The 24,848-nt window shown below is 38.5% G+C and overlaps 1 protein-coding gene across 1 annotated transcript; it reads right to left on the bottom strand.

Annotated features, from left to right (window-relative positions):
* Window positions 1-13,780: 13,780 nt before the first annotated feature.
* Window positions 13,781-24,312, bottom strand: LOC141440184 (uncharacterized). The gene is made up of 7 exons (XM_074104646.1): window positions 24,172-24,312; window positions 19,030-19,134; window positions 18,639-18,906; window positions 18,107-18,249; window positions 15,474-15,615; window positions 14,415-14,541; window positions 13,781-13,939 (listed from the first exon to the last, which is right to left on the bottom strand). The coding sequence occupies exons 1-7, from the start codon at window positions 24,224-24,226 to the stop codon at window positions 13,781-13,783; spliced, it is 999 nt and encodes a 332-aa protein (XP_073960747.1). The 5' UTR covers window positions 24,227-24,312.
* Between the last annotated feature and the right edge of the window lie 536 nt (window positions 24,313-24,848).

Consider the following 24,848-nt stretch of genomic DNA (forward strand, 5'->3'; position numbering starts at 1 on the left):
CCGATGGACCATGGGATACCAAATTTTACCTATTAATTATCAGGGTGTGGCCTGTAATACGAGCAAATAATTAAAACATAGATCGTACTCGTCAAACTGAACAACATTAGTTCAGCAACTTTAAAAAATAATGGAGTCTATAGATTTTCCCTTTTTCATACAAATTAAATACGATAATCAATGTACGCCATCCTAGAACCCAACTGACGTCGCCTGTCACGCTACAAACATCAAGCTTTACATTGCTTTTTTGAATAAACTTGAAGGTGTAATAAACATGAAAAAACTAGTTATTTTTAAAAGTTGCTGAACTAATGTTGTTCATTTTGACGAGTACGGTCTATGTTTTAATTATTTGCTCATATTACAGGCCACACCCGGTATAACCTGTCCTTCGTTTATTTACAAGTCCTCCAATTGACGTTCTCGAGTAAACAAACAGTCATATAGCTGTGACGTTCTTGGCAAGTAAATGGCGGAGCGACTTATGAATTCAAGCGGGTATCGGGTACCAAGGCGTTTTCTTCTCGCGTTGACGTTATTGGCACGGGTTTATGCTAGAAGTCACCAATTTTATAAAAAACCTTGAACGATTAATACACATTTACATACATATTTACTTACATATTTATTATAAAATACAGTAACTTCCCGTCTTTTCTTATGTTTATTGACGTTAAAACACAATAACGGCCTATTCCTTCCAAAGGTCGTAACTACACTAAGGATAGGGATATAATCAGCTTTTTTAGGGTTCCGTAGTCAACTAGGAACCCTTATAGTGTGTGTCTGTCCGCGGGTAAGCTGATAGACCGTTAGTACTAGAAAGCTGTGATTTAACATGAATATACATATCCGTCACGCCGACAAAGTGGTACAATAAAAAAAAGTAAAAAATATTGTACCTCCCATAGATGTAAAGTGGGGGTGATTTTTTTTCTCTCGACTAAACCTATCGTGTGGGATATCCTTGGATAGGTTTTTTAAAACCTTCGGGGGGTTTTTAAGACATTTTTTCTATTCAGTGATCTGATTGCGAAATATTCAACTTTAAAGTGCAAATTTTCATTAAAATCGAGCGAATTTTTTCTGCGTCCATTAGTCCGGTTCTTGTTGCTCTTCGATGACATGATAGAAAGTATTTTGAAAAGTGTTTTTTTTTTTGCCGCAGCTGCCTATAATATGGACGTAACTCGAATAACTCTATTTCTGGCAATAAGAAGTTTATGTTTACCAGATAATTAAAGTTTTGTATTTAACATTAGAACGATTGAAAATAAAAGAGGAATTATGCTGGGGCATAATCCCTCATACGACATGGTACGAGTAATTACATAAAAAGAAACAATTAAAGGGACAATAGGGGGCAGGAGAGGAGAGGCATAGGAAGACTGAAACGTGCGTTTATGGATCAAGACAAAGAGAAGGTTTAATGTAAAGTCACATCAGGAGCTCATAGCATTGGCAGAGAGGCGTACGGAAGGCGATTACTCCACCGAAAAGAACTAGGCTCTTAAATATTATTTTATTATGATGATGATTCCATCCACGCCTTGCCTTTCAACTGAGCGGTTGTTCTTTTGAGATTTTATCTCAATCCCGTGAGAATATTGTTAAAAGGGTCAATCAAATTTTTCTTGTCACTCGTTGCTATAGTTGCGGTCTCCTGAGTCACTCTTTAAACCGTAAGTTTATAGGATTAAGATTTGCCATAGATGCATTTTTTGATAGTTTAAGCCCCTTCTATAATTAGTCATTTAATAAGCACGTTAGTATAATGTGACACAATATTTCTTCTATTAACTGTACTACTATTGTCCCCTTGCTGACGGGACAGAATAGCAACAAAAAATAGTTGATCTATTCAAAAATGAATTAACCTTAAAAAATAATAGCATGGTTATGTATTGCATGAGAGCATCCTTGTTGATGACTGCTCCGCATCGTCTCACACACAGGGAATACCTAACTAGCACGTTATGTAATGGAGTTCATGCTAAGTCTCCGATATAACGCGTTACAGTACTTACAAGTAGCTTATCTTTGAGCTGATAGACATTCCATCAACAACAGAGTGAGAACGTCATAGATTCTCATCATCATCATCATCAGCCCGAAGACGTCCACTGCTGGACAAAGGCCTCCCCCTTAGAACGCCACAATGAACGACAACTCGCCACTTGCATCCACCGGTTTCCCGCTACTCTCACGATGTCGTCAGTCCACCTGGTGGGAGGCCTGCCAACGCTTCGTCTTCCGGTTCGTGGTCGCCACTCGAGGACTTTTCTCCCCCAACGGTTATCTGTTCTTCGAGCGATGTGGCCTGCCCATTGCCACTTCAATTTGCATATTTTTCCAGCTATGTCAGTGACTTTAGTTCTTCGACGAATTTCCGTATTCCGGATTCATAGATTCTAAATCCTACTAATATTATAAATGTAAAAGTTTGTGAAGCCGTGGTGGCCTAGTGGTTTGACCTATCGCCTCTCAAGCAGAATCACGTCGAACCTCGGCTGACCCGATTTTGATGAAATTCGGAATACAGGGAGTTTGAGTCTCGGAGAAGGACAAAGGATAGTTCTTATCCCGGAAAATTTCATAGTTCCTGCGGGATAGCGACAAAAGAATACTACGCGGACGGAGTCGCGGGCAACAGCTAGCAGTCATAATAATCATCATCAGCCGGAAGAAGTCTATTGTTAAATAAAGATCCACCTTAGAACGCCACAGTGAACGGCAACGCGCCACTTGCATCCTCCAGGCCGTACTGAACCGTAGATAGTACTAAAGATAAATTGAAAATAATGTAATCACAATCTATATTGACACTTACATCATTTATTTCAATCACATTGTTATAAAGATAAACAATTCCATTTCCTTGGGACAAAAGTTACTGTTACTACCGAAGTTTTATGGATAAATATATTCTTAACATTTTATTACGTACTTACCGTACTTCCAGATGAGGAATCTATAAATAAGGAGATTCAGCTTAATACATATTTATGTAACAACAACGGAGAAAGGCGAGAAATGGATGCATTCGAAATGTGGTGTTTCCAGACGGATTCTTAGGGGCTGTTTCACCATCCATTGATTAGTGTTACCTGGCGGTTAGGTGTGATGCCGTCTCTATTTGTTTTGTTCGAATAGACGGAGACGGCATCACATTTAACCGTTGGTTAACGCTAATCAATGGACGGTGAAACAGCCCCTTAGAGTAGGTATAAAAACGGTAAAAGACGGGTTCACTAATGTTCAGTTATGTTCCAAAAGATTAGCTTTACAAATGATTCAATCGGCCAAATGCATTTTGAAATGGTAAATGTTATGTGCGGAATTACGTTTGAAATTTACCACGAGCTTTGCGGTTAAGGAAAACATCGTGAGGAAACCTACACAAACCTGCGAAGCAGTTCAATGGTGCGTGTGAAGTTCCCAATCCGCAATGGGCCCGCGTGCCCAGCAGTGGGACGTATATAGGCTGGGATGGATTAAAAAAACCTTCAGTAATCTATAGGGGTTTACACAATGACTGAAATAAATCCTGAATAGATCAGTTTCAGAATAAAATACCTTTGCCCTTATGAAACATTTGGTGGTGTGGGCTATTGCGGCTTTACGGACTTTAGCGAGATCAAACAGTCACCAGCATTAATATTGTCTCCCACTGCGGAGCGCGCAAAAATATCTGACACGTCCTTCCGGCCCTAGAAATAGAGTCGTATCTGATGCGTTTATGCACGCTTGTTGTGTCATATCGTGCTGGTGACTGTACATGAAAGTTTGCTTTATTGAGGTATGTATGTTGTCCATGAATTTTTCTCTAAACATAATGCTGCACAAAAAAAAAACAAATAAAGGGGACGTATCTGATTATCGAAAATTAATATAACATCTAATAAAAACATTAAAAAGTCGACGGTCAAAATATCGATAAAAGGTTAGGTTAGATTTGGTTCGATATTTTGACCGTCGATATTTTACGTGCCCCTAATAAACCACGGCCTTGGTAACGTCACTATTGGAAGGTTTAATTTAACATTTTTTTTTGCGAAATGAAAGGATACCATTAAAGGCAGAGGGCCGCATAAACTTGTCTATACCCTAAGAGGTTAAGCTGAAAAAAGCTGGACTGTCTATTTCCCTGTTCAGGGTGGAATTCGTTTTCAGCGTCATGCCTTCACTTTAGTGCCTAAGTTCCATCTCAGTGTCTCCATCAACTAATGATCCCATCTTCGTGGCTGAAAAGTTTTTTCTATCTAATACCTTTAAACGAGCAATTCTTGTATAGTATTGTATTCTTGTGATAGTTCGGTTTGTATGATTTGTGTGTGTTCTTACAGTGTGGAGGTGGTTTAACTCCATGAACACACATTACTTGCATCATCATCATCAGCGGCTGGAAGATGTCCACTGCTGCACAAGAGCCATCCCCTTAGAACGCCACAATTAACGACAACCCACCACTAGCATCCACCAAAGCAAAGTGAGCAAAGTAATTGTTCAAGTTCATTGAGAACCTCGCTACCCTCGTTGACACTCGCTTTGCTCGTTCAACTCCGGATCCAATTTTGCTCATTTTTTAGACAAAGAGCAATGGCGGAAAACAGAGCGTATCGCAAACAGGCCCGGCTGTCAGCAGCGCAAATCGTCCAAATATCGATGCGACTTGCTGGTGACGTTGAATTATTAACGTCTAAAATGGCGTATGGTACAATAATATGCTGTTATAATAACATTTCCGTTTCCGCTGGTGGAGATTCCTCAAGTGGCGACCATGAATGGGAAGACGAATCCTCTTGATAAAACTTTTATTAAACCAAACGAAGTTATACGTGAGAAATATTTTATTTGCAATTGTGTCGGGTATAAACGGTTAAGAATTCAAATAGAAGACAAAAGTACACAACAGATTGTCCTGCTGCGCGACATGTGGCTGTGTAGAGTTTCTACAGACTGACGACATCGTAAGAGATGCCGGCGACCGGTGGATGCAAGTAGCGAGTTGTCGTTCATTGTGGTTTTCTTACCTTTGCTCAACGGTGGACATCTTCCACTATCGAAAATGCTTCCAATTACCGCCGCTCTCAATCGGACGTCGTTTAGCAAAAAAGATCCAAAGCAATTGGCTTTTGTTCATACTGAAAGTAGATCCAAAATTAAAAAAAGTAATTGTTGAGTGTTGGATCCTTTTCGTTAAACTACGTCCAATCAAGACCAACCTACTAGAAAATTCAAACTACATATACTCACCGGCACAAAATATGGCCCACTCTCCATACAAAATTACCTATAACTGCATACATTAAATTTGAGGGCCAGATTTTTTGCCGCTCAGTATATTATAAGTTTCGATTCCAAAATTTGTAATGACATTGAAATACATAGGATGTTTCTTACCACTTCTATTTTACAAGCTTCTATTAAGCTTGTATGTTTGAATTATGCTTGCTTGCTTATATGCTTGTTTGCTTGTAGTATGTCAAAGGAAGACCAGCGCCGTTCGCATGGGCGGAATTATGCTGATTTGGGACTATTTCGTGACTGTGATACGTACTTTATTAGCTGTCTTTTTCTACTTTGTGTAATCTAGTGACAATACAATAATCTGGTAGTGACATACTGGTGGTTCAGTGAGGATTTACTCTGCTGGACAGAACTCCTCAACGGTTAATGGCATCGACTTGAAATTTGGTATGGAATTGTGGTTTGGGTGACAATGCAAGTCCAATCAACAAAAAGCACAGTCAGCAAAAAGCTATATTTTTTTTTTTAAGAAACTTTTTAACCCTCGTTACGCTCGTACCTTGTAACTGTCGGGGCGGCAACAAGAGGCGATGTTTAGAGCCTTTTATCCAAATCTCTTTCATTCAGCTCCCGAACTCATAATGCTCTAAGGCAAACTTTGGGACTGTTTTCACGTTAAAATAGACTTGGAAACACGCCTCTTAAAATAGACTTGGAAAAATTTGTTGAAATATTAACTTTAAAGGTTTTATGTAGCATACTCTATAAACGCAGGTTCAAGTTTCAATCTGGCCGCAGATGGCGCCACACCTTCTAAGAAAATATTCTGTTTTTGTAACACAAGTTCCTTGTTGATTTATCTTAATAAATGAATAAGAAGTTTTACTCGAGTTTAATTTGGCTGGCTATTTTCGTCGTTAATGAAGATGATGACCTGATCTCCAGAAATTTTTTGCTCGTCCTTATCATCATCATCATATCAGACGTAGGGCGTCGGCTGTTGGACATGGTCTCCCCCATAGACCTCCAGATGCTTCGGTAGGAACTTGGAAGCGGCCTCCATCCACCGTGAAATCGCGGCTTTAACCATTCTTTTTTTTTTATTCGACTGGATGGCAAACGAGCGAGTGGGTCTCCTGATGGTAAGAGATCACCACCGCCCATAGACACCTGCAACACCAGGGGTATTGCAGATGCGTTGCCAACCTAGAGGCCTAAGATGGGATACCTCAAGTGCCAGTAATTTCACCGGATGTCTTACTCTCCACGCCGAAACACAATAGTGCAAGCACTGCTGTTTCACGGCAGGGTTAGCGAGCAAGATGGTGGTAGCAATCCGGGCGGACCTTGCACAAGATCCTACCACCTGCCAAACACTGCACCTTTTGCTAGTATACAGTAATATCTGAACTCTAAAATTATTGTATGTAGTAAAAAAACCGGCCAAGAGCGTGTCGGACACGCTCGAAATAGGGTTCCGTTGCCATTACGAAAAATTTAGAAATATTTTTCTAAGGATTTCGTATTTTATAAGGAATCTTCCAAGTTTAGGTATATTTTATACCTTTGGCTGCTATTTACTCTTAAACCACTAATAATTCTCAAGCAAACTTAGCAGTTTTATTGTCCTACAAAGTTTGATATAGGTACTTCGAACATTCTGATTTATTTCAAATTTTTCCACCCACCGGTTCAGATTTTAGAGGGAGGCAGACGCTCGATTTTAATGAAAATTTGCACTTTAAAGTTGAATATTTCGCAAACAAATCACTGAATCGAAAACCATCTTAGCAAACCCCTAATGGTCCAACGATACCCCACACCGTAGGGTTGGATGAGAAAAAAAAATCACCCCCACTTTACATCTATTTTTTTTAATTTTTTATTGTTACATTTTGTCGGCATAGTTTACATAATTATAATACTAATATTATAATATTATATACCCGTGCAAAATTACAACTTTCTAGCATAGTCCCTGAGCAAAGCCGTTTTTGCCATTTTGGCTCCGGAACCCTCAAAAAAGACTTGTTATTGGTAGTGCGTAAAATCCCTTGCCAGAGAGGTTTACGCAAGCAGAACCGCAGGTAAAGGTTATTTATAGTCTCACATGTGAATCTTAAGGAAATGTTATTGTACGTTTGATTAATATCAGTTTGATGTCATAGGATGATTGGTGCTTTTGTGAGTTTAGTTGGTATTATGTGATGACTTAACATAACGTGTATCATCGTAGAGATGATTAATTTTATTATGCTTTCTTTTGTCTAGCTTACTTGTTCACGTTTGATAACTGTAGCTTTATTATTATTGGCCATTGACAAAAACAAATTGGGTAGGTTCCCGGATAAAAGACAGTCAAAAAATAATTGAACATGAATTTTTATTTTGTCACTCAACCAAAAAATGAAAACGATGAAGCGGGTCAACGTTCGGGAGTGACGTGACGTCACTTTCTGAATTTATTCAAATTTTTCCACTCACCGGTTTAGATTTTAGAGGGGTAGGGGGACGCTCGATTTTAATGAAAATTTGCACTTTAAAGTTGAATATTTTGCAAAAAAAATCACTGAATCGAAAAATCGTTTTAGCAACTCTACCTATCCAACAATACCCCACACTATAAGTTTGGATGAGAAAAAAAAAATATCTTAATTTTTTGTTTATATAAAAAAAGTAAAAATACCTATTCTATATTTTATACCTGTGATATTTTTTCGTTATTTACCCGTGTGGTGTCGAGTTAGAATTACACCTCTCCATTTCTTCCGTGGATGTCGTAAGAGGCGACTGAGGATATAGGTTAAGGTATACCGTAGGCGACAGGGATGCAACTTGTCACTATTGTACCGTTTTTGTCAAACTTATTAAAACCTAAAATTGTTAAAAGTGGCTCCGAAGCGGTAACGTTTCGTGTGCTCTGCCTACCCCATTTGGTAATACAGGCGTGATGTTTGAGTTTGTGATTTTTTTTAAATCGATTTGGTTTAATTTTCTCCATTAGTACAGTCAAGGTCAAAGATTACACTTACTAACTCCTTTACTTTACTAGCTGTCACTTTAAGTTTAACTTTTCGACAAATGGCATACAGTGACAAGGTACGAAAGTGCAAAGATATCTCTGACCTTGACTGTACCTACATACTTAATCGGGCAAAGCCAGAGCAGGGTAGCTTCTAGGTATGTTATACGCTTCAATAAACCTTCGTACAAAATAGGTTGGTGAAGCTTATTTTTAACCTTTCAACCGGCACTGACGGCTGTATAAATCTGCCGTTACCGGTGGTTTTTTGACGTGAGACCATAAATCGCCGTCCCACGGCATAACTAGATGCAGTTCCACATATTCCGCTCCAGAGGGGGTGGAGAATCCATTTTGTCTCCCGCAGGTTATTGTAGGATAAAAATTAGATGTACGTATACACTTGCCGCTACCCGGGACTCCGTCCGCGTATAATTCGGTTATAGCTATCCCGCGAGAACTATGCAATTTTCCGGGATAAAAACTATTCTATGTCCTTCCCGGGGACACAAACTATGTGTATACCGAATCCCATCTAAATCGGTTCAGCGGTTTAGACGTGATGAAGTAACAAACAGACTTACAAACTTTCGCATTTATAATTATAAGTAGGATGGGATATAGGTACAGAAGGAGTTTTTAATTGAATTGTATTCGTGTGTTGGGCCAAGACTTTGGGAAAAATTGAACACATTTTTAACATTTTAACCCCCGACGCAAAAAGAGGGGTATTATAAGTTTGACCGCTATGTGTGTCTGTGTATCTGTCTGTGGCACCGTAACTCTAAAACGGGTAAACCGATTTGAAAGCAGAGTTTCTAGCGATGGTTCTTAGACATGTTTTATCAAAATCGGTTCAGTCGTTTTTGAGATTTTCAACTTTGAATTGACATCGTCGGGGGTTTTCCAACTTGTTGTTGGTAAGGTTATTTTGTCAATTAATCGAACCATGATGAAGATATAGCCAGTTAAAGTTTCGCGTGACGTCATTCGCACCTGCCTCCGGGCCAATCAACTATTTTACCGACACTAATCTGTCCGCGACATTTTTCAAACAATTGCAGATTTTTGTAAGTACTTAAACATGTTTTTTCTGTAATTTAATAGATGGTGTACATGAATACATGCCATCCTACGTAAGTTCAACCTATTAAACCGTGAAATATCTTGTTATAAGTACGATTTTTTGGTAACGCCAGAGACAATTTTGGTAACGCAGGAGACGCCCAAAGTATCGGTAAAATAGTTGATTGGCCCCTCCCCCAATGGGCGCCATTCCGCCCTGTCCTCGGCTCGACCCATCCAGTTTCTTCTATCAGCATTTCGCAGATCGTCTCTCCACTTGGCAGAGAGGGCGCCCTACTACGTTTGCCGAGACGCAATCTCCAATACCCACTGTACAGTTACACCCGCATTAACATCTACCACAGCGGAGCGTAAAAAATATTTTAAAGAAAAAAAAGGAACTACTTATATTCATTATGTACGGAGCCCTAAAAACTGTTCCAAAGTCCAGAATACCAACATACAAAACGGCATTCCCGTCCAACAAGCCGTGTTGTGTTTTCAAAGTTAATTCATTAGAGGGCGTACAGATGGCGCCTCTGGGAAAAACGATCCCTTGTTTTATGTTCCAACTTTCGTGTCACCGTCAAAGGACAACCCTTTCCTCGCACAAACTGTAGCAATCACGGCTGGCCACACCGAAAGATAAAACAATTAAAAACAAAATCTGTGCAAAACAGCCAGTGCGAAAAAAAAAGTATGAAACCTTTTTACTCTGTGGTCGGTCCCTTAATTACGGTTGTCAAATCTGAACGCAGCTCTAAAGTAGGGCTTCATAAAGAGAATTTTCGAGACAAGCGTTGGAGAAAGTTAAGGAGTTAAGTTGAATAATGAATAAGTCGGAATGTCGAATGAGATATACGCTCGTCGAGATTGTCAAGTTACACGGCTGTTTGAGCGAAGTTTTTCTTTAGAGATACATTTTGAATGCTTCGGTCTTGTTTGGTTTTAATCCAGAGAAACACGAACTGGAGCGTGGTTTGCTCCAGACGACCGGATGGCCAAAGTGGTTGGAGAACCTGACTACGAAGCTTGAGGTCCCGGGTTCGATTCCCAGCCGGGGCAGATATTTGTGTGAATAACACGAATGTTTGTTCTCGGGTCTTGGATGTTTAATATCTATTTAAGTATGTATTTATCTATATATGTATGTTTATCCGTTGCCTAGTATTCATAGCCTCCTGCCTTCAAAAGGTACTTTTTTGAAATATTTTTTTGAAACTTACATATTATATTGCTTAGAGCTTAAGATGTTCAAGAAAAATAGAGGAAAAAATCTCCGGCTTTTCCTACTAGTTTTTCACTATCTACTTTACAAAGTCCATCAGTGTCCAATTATAATTATTTCCTATGTCCTTCCCAAAGGACGGATGAGGGTACGAGGATAGTAGAAGCTTTGCTTCGTTTGGGACTAGGTCAATTGGTGTCAAGTGTCCCATGATATTTATTTATTTATATGCAGTAAAAAAGCTAAGTTTTGTACAAGTTTGTAGGTATCCGTGAATATCCAGTGTAAGACTCCGTTTCCACTAAAGATGTGTGAGGATTTCATGAACCAATAGAAACGCAAATCTCTGGTGGAAACGCAGCCTTAACCCTGCTTCTAAGCACGCAGCATGTGGGATCTTAGCTTGGTTAATACCATAGAAAAACAGAAAAAAAATAAGTCTTATTAAAATTTATATTTATTTTGCAAATAACTGAGCACAACCGCACCAATTATTATATCCGATGAGAATTTTTAAATGTGTCCCACTGACGGCCGCCTTTTTACCCGACTGCCCGAAGGAGGGTTATGTTTTTCGAGCGTATGTATGTATGTATGTATGTGGGTATGTATGTCCATTTCTTTGGTCCTCGCTGCAGCCTAAACGGCTGGACGGATTGTAACATGAGGTATCATTGGATTTGTCATAACTGTCGGAGTGGCATAGGGTATATAATATTTCAATATGGCGTCTGCGAAAAAAAATATGGCGAAGGAATAAAAAATATATTTTGTATTGTAACAATATGGGAATCAAATGAAAGCTAATAATTAGCCCATTCTAAATATATATGGGTTATAATACTTTTAATATACTATTTTCACAGAAATATCAAAAAAGTATAAAATAAAAAACATTCAAATCGTAACCAGCTCAAAACATCTCGGTAATGGGTCCCGACTGTTGAACCTTAAATGAGATTCTTGACAGAGTTCTAGACCACTAGACTTATTTTCTTCCTTTTAGTTTTTAAGGTTTTTGATTTAATTTATTGGCAAACTTGTACCAATAATGAAATTAAAAAATATCTATCTAAAATCTTTGCACACTCATCTTTAAATATTCACACATTTAAGCCTCTTCCTTGACGACAAGCAGACGACGGTATACATGGATAAAATGATTGCCCGCCTTCAAACCAATTGATTTGGAAATGTGAATGCCTATTTATGTTCGAATCAAATTGTATTCTACCTCTTTGTGACTGGTTCTTAGAAATAGGATCTATAAGATTTTTCTTTTCTATGAAAGGCCTATTTTTATACAGGATGATTCCGGGGTCGTGAGCAGGAGTGAAAGGGATGATGGGGAGATTCACACTGAGCAACTTTTACTATGGGACCAGCCACGAAATCGCGAAAGAAAACCATCTAATCAAGAGCAGCTAATCAAGATTTTTGCAGGTTGTAGGACCTTGTGCAAGGTCCGCCCGGATTGCTACTACCATCTTGCTCGCTAATCCTGCCGTGAAGCAACAGTGCTTGCACTGTTGTGTTTCGGCGTGGAGAGTAAGATAGCCGGTGAAATTACTGGCACCTGAGGTATTCCATCTTAGGCCTCTAGGTTGGCAACGCAACTGCAATATCCCTGGTGTTGCAGATGTTTATGGGCGGTGGTGATCTCTTAACATCAGGAGACCCACTTGCTCGTTTGTCATCCACACGAATAAAAAAAAAAGAGATAATTGATCGCTAACTATCCGAAATGTATGGAATAGCAGATTTTTTTGCCATTTCGGGGCTGGTCCCATAGTAAAAGTTGCTTAGTTTGAATCTCCCCATCACCACTTTCACTCCTGCTCGCCCATGATCCCGGAATCATCCTGTATAAGAAATTATTTTTCGTTTTCAGTATTATAGTTAGCTATTTAGTTTATGATAAACTTACTAATAATCCCCTAACTATTGAAAAAAAGAAACAATAGAACGGTTAATAAACTTTTTGGTGTAGCTTTTTGCCATTCCATTGTAACGCCTCCCGGATTACTTATCAAAAGGACTACATGGGGTGTAAATCCACTAAAAGTTTGTAGTTATGGCAGTTTTAAGGCAATTCCTTCATGGCTCATGTCCTTAGCATAGCAACAGTAAACATTGCAAACATTTTTCTAAGAAGGTGTATCAATGATTTCTCCTGAGATATCTCTCTCAGTCACTCTAATCCCACTTATATTGCAAATGCGAAAGTTTATAAGTCTGTTTGTTTGTTACTCCATCTCGTCAAAACCGCTGAACCGATTTAGATGAAATTCGGTACACAGATAGTTTGAGTTACGGGAAAATGTAATAGTTCCCGAGGGATAGCGATAAACGAATTCCACGCGGACGGAGTCGCGGGTAACAGGATAGTGTTAAAATAATATTGGCCGATCTTTGGCACATGATGCTACGTTAGAATGAGCACTGATTATACAGAAACATCACGCCTCTATTCCACGACCTTTTACACGTGTAGCTTGTGGTCCAGACACACGCAGAAGACGATTAACGCATTGCGCATCCAATACAATAACGGATTTAGGATGTTGATGGGACTACCGCGTTATTGCAGTGCATCAGGTATGTTTGCAGAGGCACGAGTTGACGGCTTTGCAGCGATACTGCGCAAGAGAGTAGCCTCCCTGATGCGCCGTGTCGCGGCGGCCCCAACAGCCTCCTAGCCGTGGTGACGGATAACCCAGCTAGTTCAATGGCTAAGCACTGGAATTCCATTCATATGGCTTCCAGGGGCGGTATTTATAAGCTCATGAATTAGAATTGAATAATATTAGAAAAATGAATTTGAATTTTGACTTTAATTTTGATTGTAATTTTGATGTATTTTATTTTGATTTTGATTAGTAATTTTGATGATAATTTTATTTCTTTGTGTTACTAACCCTTTTAAATGAGATTACATGTTACTAACAATCTATGGACCCTGGTCTGCAATAAACGTTTATTATTATTATTCCCAAATGGGGTAGGCAGAGCACACGAAACGTGACCGCTTCGAAGCCACTTTTAGAAATTTTAGGTTTAAAGTTTGACAAAAACTTACTGTGTGTCGCCTCTTACGACATCCACGGAAGAAATGAAGAGGTGTAATTCTAACCCGACACCACACAGGGCACTGATTATTTTGATACGTAATCAGCGAATATGATGACGAAAAGAAACTTCAAAAGCATGTTTCAACTATAATACAGTATGATCAGTGTGACAACGAACACAGGCGCCCTCTGTCGTGGTGCAGCCGAGATATCTGTCCCCATCAGCTTCGACAGCATGGCCGTTGAAGGTCGAGGGTCTCCGCCGGGGCAACTGGGGTAGAGCATGTTGAGCTCGCAGTCCTAGAACAGATACTTATTAGTACGACCCGGAAATTTGCGTGCCGCTATTGACAGACTGTAGGCAGAGAGCACCGCTTTTTATCGCACACACACACGTTTACAAAATCTTTATGTCAGGAATACGTTTCTTAATACTGCGTACAGACACTAACACACCAACATCCGCTACAGCATAACCTGCATCTGATACTACTCTATTTTTAGGGCCGGTAGGATTAGTGACTGTCGTAAAATTAGCGACCGAACTTCGCTCACGTATCTTCGGCGTATGCCAATTGACGGGTCTGTCAACTTGAAAGTTCGACTTTAGCGACATACTCATCGGATAGGAACTTGTTAAAAAATTGATAGACCACTTATTTTGCTGATGTTATCTTAGTCGCCTTTTACGGCACCCATGGGAAGAGCGGATCCGTCCTATTCTGAAACCGAGCATGGCACGGACATGGTGCTTATAATTCTCCAAAATACATACCTGGTATACATCACCCTCCGAAACTATAGACGAAAACTTCTGTAGTACAACTGCTTGGTCCTGAGTGCAGTTTGTCGGACGATTGAACAAGGCGTTCAGCGTGCAACGACGAAACTGAGCGCGGGCGCTGGCAGAAATAAGTTTTTGTTAAAATTTACATTTTTAATAGCTTCCTGAGTCTTAGCTTTTTCAACAAATTATTCTTTGTGTTTATTTATGCTTGATAGAATACGTGAAGACTCACCAGGTTAAAAGCTTTACTTGCTCGAATTTTATTTGCCATACCAACGTTTGCCATAAAATATATAGAACCGTGCTGTTTTCAGGTTTTTTTTTAATGTCATCATATATAATGCAGAAGGTTAGGTTAGGTTAGTTTAATATCAACTCTGAAGAAATAACTACTTCAGAAATAAATTAATTTATGGCAAAGGAAAATTCTAGAAAACGATAGAGAACCTTTTACTAACTGTACCTGTATAGTCATATCGTACCAAGTTTCAAGTCGATGCTATACCTTTGAAGATTTCTATCCTGCGGAGACGGTTCTGGCCGTACCACCAGAATTTCAAGACTAGATTTTTATACTGTCATCAAACGTACGTAAAAATGCAAAATTTCAGCTCTATAGAATTATTATAATACTTTTAAGCTACTTTTCATAGAAACATCAAACAACATATTAAATAAAAAAGAAAAGTCAAATATTTCCGGATAACTATGACATCGGGGCTTTCAAGGAAGGGGCTTATACTTTCTTAAAAGGCCGGCAACGGACCAATGACTCTCCTTAAGTAGTTGATCCTGGGCGGTGGTGATCATTTCCCATCAGATGACCCGCTTGCTTGTTTTCCTCCCTCTCATAAAAAAAAACTGCCAGAATTTCCCTACATGATTAATTTTCACTGTCCCTATGTAAGTAGGTAAACCAAATTTCAACTCAATCCAATACCAGGAAGAGATCGAAAAAGGGTTTAAAAAAAAACTCAGAAGTGAATGCAGCGTACCTACTAATTTATAGTATTCATTTCAGATGAAGAAATCACAACTGAACTATACCAGCACAAATAGAAATGTGTCTCGTAGTGAGTCCAGTCCCTGGTGGAGTTCTTCTGTTCCTCGACCACCATTTTGAAGGTCAGGTAGCAGTTCTCCCAGTGTGTTGCTGTACTGTTGATGCAAAGAAACAGTTCCGCGTATCCTAGAAAGGCAAAGGAAGTGTTATAAGACTTATAAGCAACATCATTTAAGTGGACCGTAAAATATCCGTGGAAGTGGAAGTGGTTTAAGGTGTATTCTCTAAAGCAGATGGTCATGTGTTCAAATGGCGGGCCAATTATTAATTATTGTTATTATTGTTAATCTAACATCTGGTAGCATGGTGTGCGGTTGTGTTGCTCTGAAGATGAGCTCTGGTTGAGTTTGAAACGCGTCAGTTTAGTGTGGTGGTGGTGATAGATGAGTTAGCTATCATAAGGTCGCGGGTGAGCAAAGAAATTATTTTAGTTCTTTGTCTTCTACTCGTTATCCCTCATTCACGCCTATGGCATTGGTGTGCATTGGATCGATTCCAGGGATCGATTCTGTAAGCATTTTGATTTTGCAGCATAGCAGCGTGCCACCAGCACTAGCGTGGCTTACTCGTACCCTTCTGCCTACTCAATGCATAGGCAGTTCAAGCCCAGGTTCGAACCTCTGAGTTTTCTGAATTCACTTTTGAAGTTTATCATGAGCAGTAGCCATATGCCAAACAGTTAAGTGACCCGCAGCTGTAACCAAGCCCTCTCATTCTGGTAGGACGTTTAAAGAATGGTGAGATGAAGATATAAATCCCTTATTAGGACTCTACCACTATGACCAGAGTGGTCAACAATTTGAAAATTCGAAAGCTAGGTTAATAAGTCATTTCATTTGAAATGTCACTCTGTTAGTACAAAGTCAAAAGTCAAAGTCAAAATATCTTATTCAATTTAGGCCCTAACAAGCACTGAATGTCAAAAAAAAGCTACCACCGTTCAAAAATTTGAGAAGAATCCGCAAAAACTCACGAGGTATATTTTTTTAAAACAGATTTACATATTATTAAATGAATTATGTCACAATATTTCTTTATACAGTACAGGTCAAAGTATAGCTTACTTTGAGAAAACTTTATCAAAGTAACACAGATACTTTTCGTAGCAATTAGTTTCGTAGCAGTGGAAAATGCCGTTGTCTTAATTAACTAAGAAATTATACGAGTTCTCTTGAATTAAATTTCAAAAGGTGTTGGTAGTTAAAACAATGCAATGAAAATTAATGGTACAAGAAGCATTTTGCATCAATTATTCAAATAATGTTGATTGTCTCTCGTTTGATCACTATCAACAAAGTCGATTCCCGCTGTCTGTCTCTTAGATCTTTAAAACTATCTAACGGATTTTGATGCGGTTTTTTTTAATAGATAGAGTGATTTATGTGGAAGGTTTTTATGTATAATACATGCATGATATAGTAGAGAAACACTGATAATTTTATAGGTTTCTAATGTGATAAGCATATTTGCGCTTACATTGCAAACGCTGGCTGCACCCTACGAGATCTATAGATCAAAAGTATATACCACAGTATTTTACACGTTTAAGAGGTCTACAAAGAAGTTCGCAGTGGAATATGTCTATCTCTTAGGGATAACCCACAATAACCATTTTTAGGGTTCCGGAGTCAAAATGGCAAAAACGGAACCCTTATAGTTTCGCCATGCCTGTCTGTCTGTCTGTCTGTCCGTCCGCGGCTTTGCTCAGGGACTATCAATGCTAGAAAGCTGTAATTTTGCACGAATATAATATGTAAACTATGCCGACAAAATTGTGCAATAAAAAATTAAAAAAATTTTTTTTAGGGTACCTCCAACAGACGTAAAGTGGGGGTGTTTTTTTTTCTCATCCAACGCTTTAGTGTGGGGTATGGTTGGATAGGTCTTTTAAACGATTTTTCGATTCAGTGATATGTTTGCGAAATATTCAACTTTAAAGTGCAAATTTTCTATAAAATCGAGCATCGTCGTCGTCCCCCCCCCCTCTAAAATCTAAACCGGTGGGTGGAAAAATTTGAAAAAATTCAGGATGGTAGTAAGTATATCAAGCTTTCAAAGGAAAACTATAACTGCTAAGTTTGCTTGAGAATTATTAGTAGTTTTACTCTTAAATTTATAGCAGCCTAAGGTATGAAATATACGTAAACTTGGAAGATTCCGTATAACATACGAAATCCATTGAAAAATATTACTTAATTTTTTCGTAATGGCTACGGAACCCTATTTTGGGCGTGTCCGACACGCTCTTGGCCATTTTTTTAACTTTTACTTTTTACGAGAAATAATGGCTTATTTACGAAGCGATTTTAAGCAATACATCATTAATCCTTATCCAATTAAGTACCTTAAATACATTGTGCATGTAATATAGATGCGAAAGTGTGTATGTTTGTCCGTCTTTTACCTTTTATAACTGAACAGTATATTAAATTTACTCGATTGTTCAAATTAGCTTGTTTTCTTTAGCTTCCTAAATTACGACGCGCAAGAATAATGATAGAGTCTTACCAGTGAGTCGTAACACATGAAATGCCGGCAAATGTGAAAAAGATGGATTGGCAACACAGATGTCAAAAGTAAAAAAAAAATATATGATAATTTTGCGCGTCATACTCACTCCCAAGGAACCATTGGTCTTCACAAATGTTGCCGAGCACATGCAGGTGTCCCTTGATACTGTCCTCGTTGAAATGGTCATCCGTGACGTCCTTGCAGTCGGTATTCCAGTCGATGGCACAGTTTGTGAGGTGTCTGATTGCCCTGATATAGAAATGATATTCAGCTTAGATTCATGGAACAAAGACGTTGAAGCGGAAATGAGCAGGCTATATAACACGGAAAACCTGATAGCCGTTGGTATCGAAAACTTCTCGAATAGTGAACGCGAATCGGCAAGCGCAGCATAGAACATCCACCAACGAGATAGGCGGATGACCTGGTTAAAGCGGCGGGTTCACGATTGATGCACGCTGCTTCCAACCGAAGCAACTGGAGGTAGAGGAGGCCTATGTCCTACGGCTGATATGGTGATGAAAATGATGAATGTCACTGACAACAAGCGAATATTATACGTGTTATTATGATATTGTGGCTTCGCGCTCTCTGAAAAAGACGGTACTGGACCAAAAAATATTTCAATCATTACTTACTTGCACCAATGTGCGATCTTCGAAGGCAGCGGAGGGGTCTTCCTACTAGAGTTATAAATGACAGCAGCAGTCAGGGTACAGTTGGTGGCGTATCTGGCGAAGTTGTCGCATTGTATGCTTCTCACTTGCACTTGCAGCTTCTCTTTCTCTTTCGGTACGGGTAGAGGTACTAAAGGCTCGAAGTCGTGTTCTTGTAATTCTTCGTTGGGCTCGTCGTTGAGCTTGAGAGAGAACGGACGGGGTGTTGTGTCTTCGTAATCGTAGTGATCTGAAAAAAAAAACGAAAATTTAAAATAATTGGTCCAAAATTTAATACAAGAACCGAAACAATGTGACATTCTATCAGTTTTTCTTGGCCTGAGCCATGCAAAATAGACATGATCTAACTAACCCCTGTAGTTGTTAAAGTGGATGGGTTTATGACCAAATCCGAGGGAGTGGACAATGGACCGGCTTGTGGTTGTGAGTCGAGGGGCTCTCTGTTCGGCCCCAGAGTCTGGACGGACATGTGAACAAAGAAAGTACTAGTAAGAAATAAAGTCTTGGAAACACAAGACAATACTAAATTAATGCCGAATGTTTTAGACAACGGGTTCAAAATGAAGAAAACGAAGTTCGTATCGTGCCGCCCCGCTCACGCTAATAGTGTTTAATAGGAGAGTGAGAGGAACGGTACAGTCGAATAATCATGTACCAAGGTGAAACCTTTGTGCTTCTAATATCAAGGTGACATCCCATATTTGTAGCGTTGTGGATAATGCTCATTTCGAGGCTTAAAGACTCGAACCCTTAAGACTTCAGAGTCTTGAAGGCTCGACTATATTTGAGAATTAAATTGGCTTATTTTATGCATACGGATGCAAGAAACTGTTTTTGCGGGCTTTGAGTCGTTAAGCCTCGAGAGTCTTAAGGGTTCAAGTCTTTAAGCCTTGAAATGAGCGTTTTTCACAACACTACATGTTTGTCAAGGAAGTCATAGTGAGATTGTTTGTTAAAAGGTTCCACCCGTATTGTCTAACGTTTCTGACACTCGATCGCAATCAAATGACAGTTTTTGTATGCGAAATCTGTCATTAGATTACGATCGCGAGCGTCAGAAGCGTTACTTAATAAACCCTCTATTTGTTTGACCATGTGAGACGAATTCAGAATTTCGGAGTCACCCCTCAGTATCCTCAATTTCATATTGAGACATTTTTTTTTTATTCGATTGGATGGCAAACGAGCAAGTGGGTCTCCTGATGGTAAGAGATCACCACCGCCCATAAACATCTGCAACTCCAGGGGTATTGCAGACGCGTTGCCAACCTAGAGGCCTAAGATGGGATACCTCACGTGCCAGTAATTTTACCGGCTGTCTTACTCTCCACGCCGAAACACAACAGTGCAAGCACTGCTGCTTCACGGCAGGATTAGCGAGCAAGATGGTGGTAGCAATCCGGGCGGACCTTGCACAAGGTCCTACCGCCTGCAATTTTGTTAGTACTACTCAATCATGGGACGGATTATTTCCACTGCAGGGTGCTACTTCGCGAGTGATCAGATCTGCGCACAAGTTAATCTAAGTTTTCCTATGTTTCGAGACACAAGCCGACCACCTGTCTGACACCAACCCTTACCATTTATAGAAAGCTCCAGGGAGTTGGGAATGCGCAGCCGGATTTTTTAGCTGGTAAGAATCAGGCACTGTCAGGGTCCTCCCTTTCCAGTCGTTCATAATGGATTTTTCCCGACTGCACGCCCCGATAAAGTACCTCATACGAAAACATACAAAAGCAATAACCTAACCTTTGGCCCTTAAGGTAACTCAATCCTCTAAAAAAAACCCTTTGTGCTTAAAAATTGATTTAAGCCTTTTTTGATCTTATTTATAAAATCATTTTATATGAGAAATTTAATATTACGCTTAGTTATAAAAGGCGCAAAATTAACTTGAAAAAAATAACCAAACAATTCATGATATTTTAAAGGATATACAGGTAATGGATTAGATTCTCAAATCAGACTGTAGCAAAATGTGCACTCCTAAATCGATCAGAGTCCCCTTTTGCAGACAAAAATTGCGTAGTTTTTTTTTTTTTTTTTTTTATTTGGTAAGAAACAAACAGTCATACAGATAAATAAAAGCAAATTACATTATGGGTTATAAACCAGACCTATAGTTTCCTTAATTAACAAAAGATAAACGTGGCTAGATAAATTTAGAACAGATCGACACCTCCTACGTATACTGGTAAGTGCATAATCATAAATTTACAGGAGAGCTGTTCAAAGGTTCCAAACCTGTAACTTTCTCATTTGATGATATAACTTTTCAAAATTTTGCATTGGTTCCAAAGAAAAATATTTGCTTTCTACCTGTATTCATGGAATTTTGAAATTTCTATAGTTTTTGAGAAAATTGCAGATACACTACTATACGCGTATTTTACATCTTGTCGTTGTGCGGTATACTGAGCTAATTACCACTTGCTCCAGTATACGGCGTAATGCGTAGATTATGATCTAACGATATTTTATATTGTATATGAATTTTAGATGATACTTATATGGCTTGCAATGAACAAAGAACAGATGCTCTTTTACTTCATCTATTGATTTATAAACGTTTTTATCACTTGCATCAATATACGCTAACATTAGCATGCCACTTGTACCAATATACCGCTAGTAATGTTTTAAACGTGCTATACAAAATACAGAAATATACCTTTATAAAAAACCTCACTTGAAATATAAATGGTTTTATTAAGAAAAGTAATTGTATTAAGTGCTTTAAATTAATGGAAGCACATTCAATGGATTCGTATTCCTGTTCAAATGTGTACTCATATTTTATTGTGAAAGGTTCTTCATGTGATACATATATCGCATCGCACCCATTTGTATCCCACATAACGGTTTAGCTTTTGTGCCTCTTCAGGGTTCCGTACCCAAAGGGTATAAACGGAAACCCTACTACTTTATACTACTTCGCTGTCCGTCGTCTGTCACCAGGCTGTATCTCATGAACCATGATAGTTAGACGTTGAAAATTTCACAGATTATGTATAACTGTAGTCGATATAATATATATAAACACAAAATAGATCAGAATAAATATTTAAGGGGGCCCCATACAACAAATGTTTTTTTTGCCATTTTTTTGCTAATCCTAATGAAGTTGTATAGATGGTACGGAGCCCTTCGTGCGCGAGTCTGATTGGCACTTTGCTTAAGACAAGCTTTGACATGAAATATTGAGTCAAAGTCAAAATATCTTTATTCAATTTAGATTGTAACAAGTACTTATGAATGTCAAAAATTTACCACCGGTTTCGTAAAAACCTCTGTTGAGAAGAGTCTGGCAATAAACCTAGGTAAATTTTGTAAACAGATTTACAATCATATTTTAGTGATATCTATACATCACAAGTATTTACACAACTACATATTTAAAACAGTTCTCAATTCGCTATTTGAGTAAGCACTCGCCAATGCGGATCGGAATTATTCCAAATTTCCCTATCCATGATATAATCATTAATTTTAATAATACGCCTTATATATTAATGTCTTCTTGACAATAGATTTAAATTTTGTGTCTGTTTCTGAATCTTGGAAACTTCTATAACTGCATACGGTTTACCCGTTTTCGCCATATACATAGCCAGGTACCATTTCTTAGGTGTGTATAAAAATGTGTATAGGGTGTTATTAAAACCCTGTACTATACTTTAAACCACATAAGGGCTACTAATTATTAATATGATCCAAGTAGAAAAATACTGTGATTCGAAAAAAAAAAGTTTTTTATGGAAGTGGAGTCGCAAGAAGACTTTCTAATTTCGATGTTTTCCCACTTATATCATATTAGTAATCAGTAGCCCTAATATGGGTTACAGTATAGTACAGGATTTTTTTTATCAACCTGTAGGTATATTGAAATTTACTGTTCTCATTGTAATTAAAGCATGCATGCCTTCGCCTTCTTTTGGGGATGCTCAACTACCAAAATGCAATGTAATACTGCAATGTTATATTTCTAGCACGCGTACATGTAGGTATAGCCGAGGAAACTGAATCACGTACTGGTACTGGGGTGGAACCGTTGTACTACCATGTTATGTTGACATCCCATACATTTGCCAAAGAAATCATAGCGAAATAGATCACGAAAGGTTTCACATTGGATTTAGTTTCCATGACTGTCTATAAGAAATACGGCTATTGTGGTCTTGCCAAACCAAAACATGTTTTTTTTTATATATACTATCAAATTATGTGCTCGTAGAACAGTTTAAACGGTCCGCACGCAGCGACGGCTAGCGCGTACACTGAGGCAACTGCCAGTTACACTCGACTTCCCCGGCCCCGCGACAATATCGGTGCCGCGTATAGTGTGCATGTCGGTTGCCTCAGTATACGTTGTACCGATTAGCAAAACGGTGTTAGATGCATTCATATACGTCACTTTATTTCCAAAACTAATAGGAATATCCGTCAAATTTTTGTGGTAGGTAAATAAGGAAATATTAATCACAAAATTGCAAAAAACTAAATCAGAAATTTGTCACTTGTACCAGTATACGTAGGAGGTATCGAGATGTAGTAAAAAGATGAAGTTATCAAATTACGATCATATCGCGATTACTATAACCAGGACAGTCCGATCACCAGGTCACCGCGGAACCCTACCAAAGCAGGCAAATTTAATTCATTTAATGAATGACGTGAATGATTTTGCGAAAAATATCTCTTATAATTATTTTGTTCTTGTTATTGTTATGTTTGGTTGTAGTTATTTTATTTTGAATATGCTTACTATGTGTTGGTGTTGAATAAAGACTTATTGTGATGCGTTATTTTTTCAAAGGCTTATTTGTTTGAATGAAACATATATTTCACAGAAACACTATTCAACAAACGTATTAAACAGTTCAAATTCTTTTTAACGAATATTGTTTTTCGGTGTGTTTTCCATAGTGTTTTTCAAAGTAAACAAACAAAGATTAGAGGTAGCCTGTCTAGGTTAAAACTGTGACTCCAACATAACATTATTCTTTCTTAGTTTTGTATTAAATAATATAAGAATAAAGAATATATAATTTTGTTATTCTAGAATCAAGCAAAATTTGAACTTGTGTGGCTCGGATTTTTATAAATGTGGGTGCTTGTGTGGTTCCAGAGTCTGTCTGATTAATTCATCATCAAATTCGGGATACCATGGGTGGTCAAAATACACTTTAACATATCAAAGGAAGCTTGTGGCAAGCGTTTGCGACGTAGCATATTGGCAATTAAAATATGTCAAGCCAAACACTAGAGTCGGAGCAACTTTGAGGTATATGTATGCAGTGTTTGCCTGCCTGGAATACAATAAAGTACTTGCAACCGTGTAAAATAGCATTTGTATAGGCTTGATGCTCGTAGATGTTTTACAAGTCTCGGCAAGCGTGCAAATGTAATATTATAGTGACGGCAGTTTATTGTAAAAGACTGGCTTTTCCAGTAATGGGTATAAACTCGTTATAATATTACAGTCAATACTTACAAACAGCATCTAAATAGCCAATAATACACGTCAAAACCACAAGAACTTGGAGCATTTCGCCATTAGCGGAGTTTTCTCATAGTTATTTCCGTAAATTTTATAGTAGTGAAAAAAAAACTTTGTATACGAATATCTATTTTGACAAGGATACTTTGGCAAGTCATTCTGTCAGATCAGATTCGTCTGTCATTTCAAATCGAAGAGTTTGTAGTTGAAACGTTGAAACACATCGCGGAAGGAAGTAAAAAAGTAAAAATTTGCCGTAGAGATTAATGGTATTTTTCTCTGTTGTATTGGTGTTGTATGAAGGTTGTACATATTATGTGATGTTGTACGTTGTCTGTCAGTTCATTAGTTACGTTCAAGTTCAAAGAGTTTACGTTGCTCTTTTATGAATACACACGAGGTCAAAGATAGTTTTACACTTTACTGCCTTGTCACTGCCACAAAGAGTATATAACAAGTATATAATCACTACGTTTTAACTGTCACTTTATGTTTGAAGTTTTGTATATAATCTGGCCCCATCATCATCATCACGTCAGCTGTAGGACGTCCACTGTTGGACGTAGCCCCCCCCCCCATGTAACTCCAGTTACTTCGGTTAGAAGCGACCTGCATCCACCGTGAACTCGCGGCTTTAACCTGGTCATTCATCTTTGATGGACGTCCTACAC

The sequence above is a fragment of the Choristoneura fumiferana genome, chromosome 22, assembly GCF_025370935.1.
Source record: "Choristoneura fumiferana chromosome 22, NRCan_CFum_1, whole genome shotgun sequence".
NCBI classification, from domain to species: Eukaryota; Metazoa; Arthropoda; class Insecta; order Lepidoptera; family Tortricidae; genus Choristoneura; species Choristoneura fumiferana.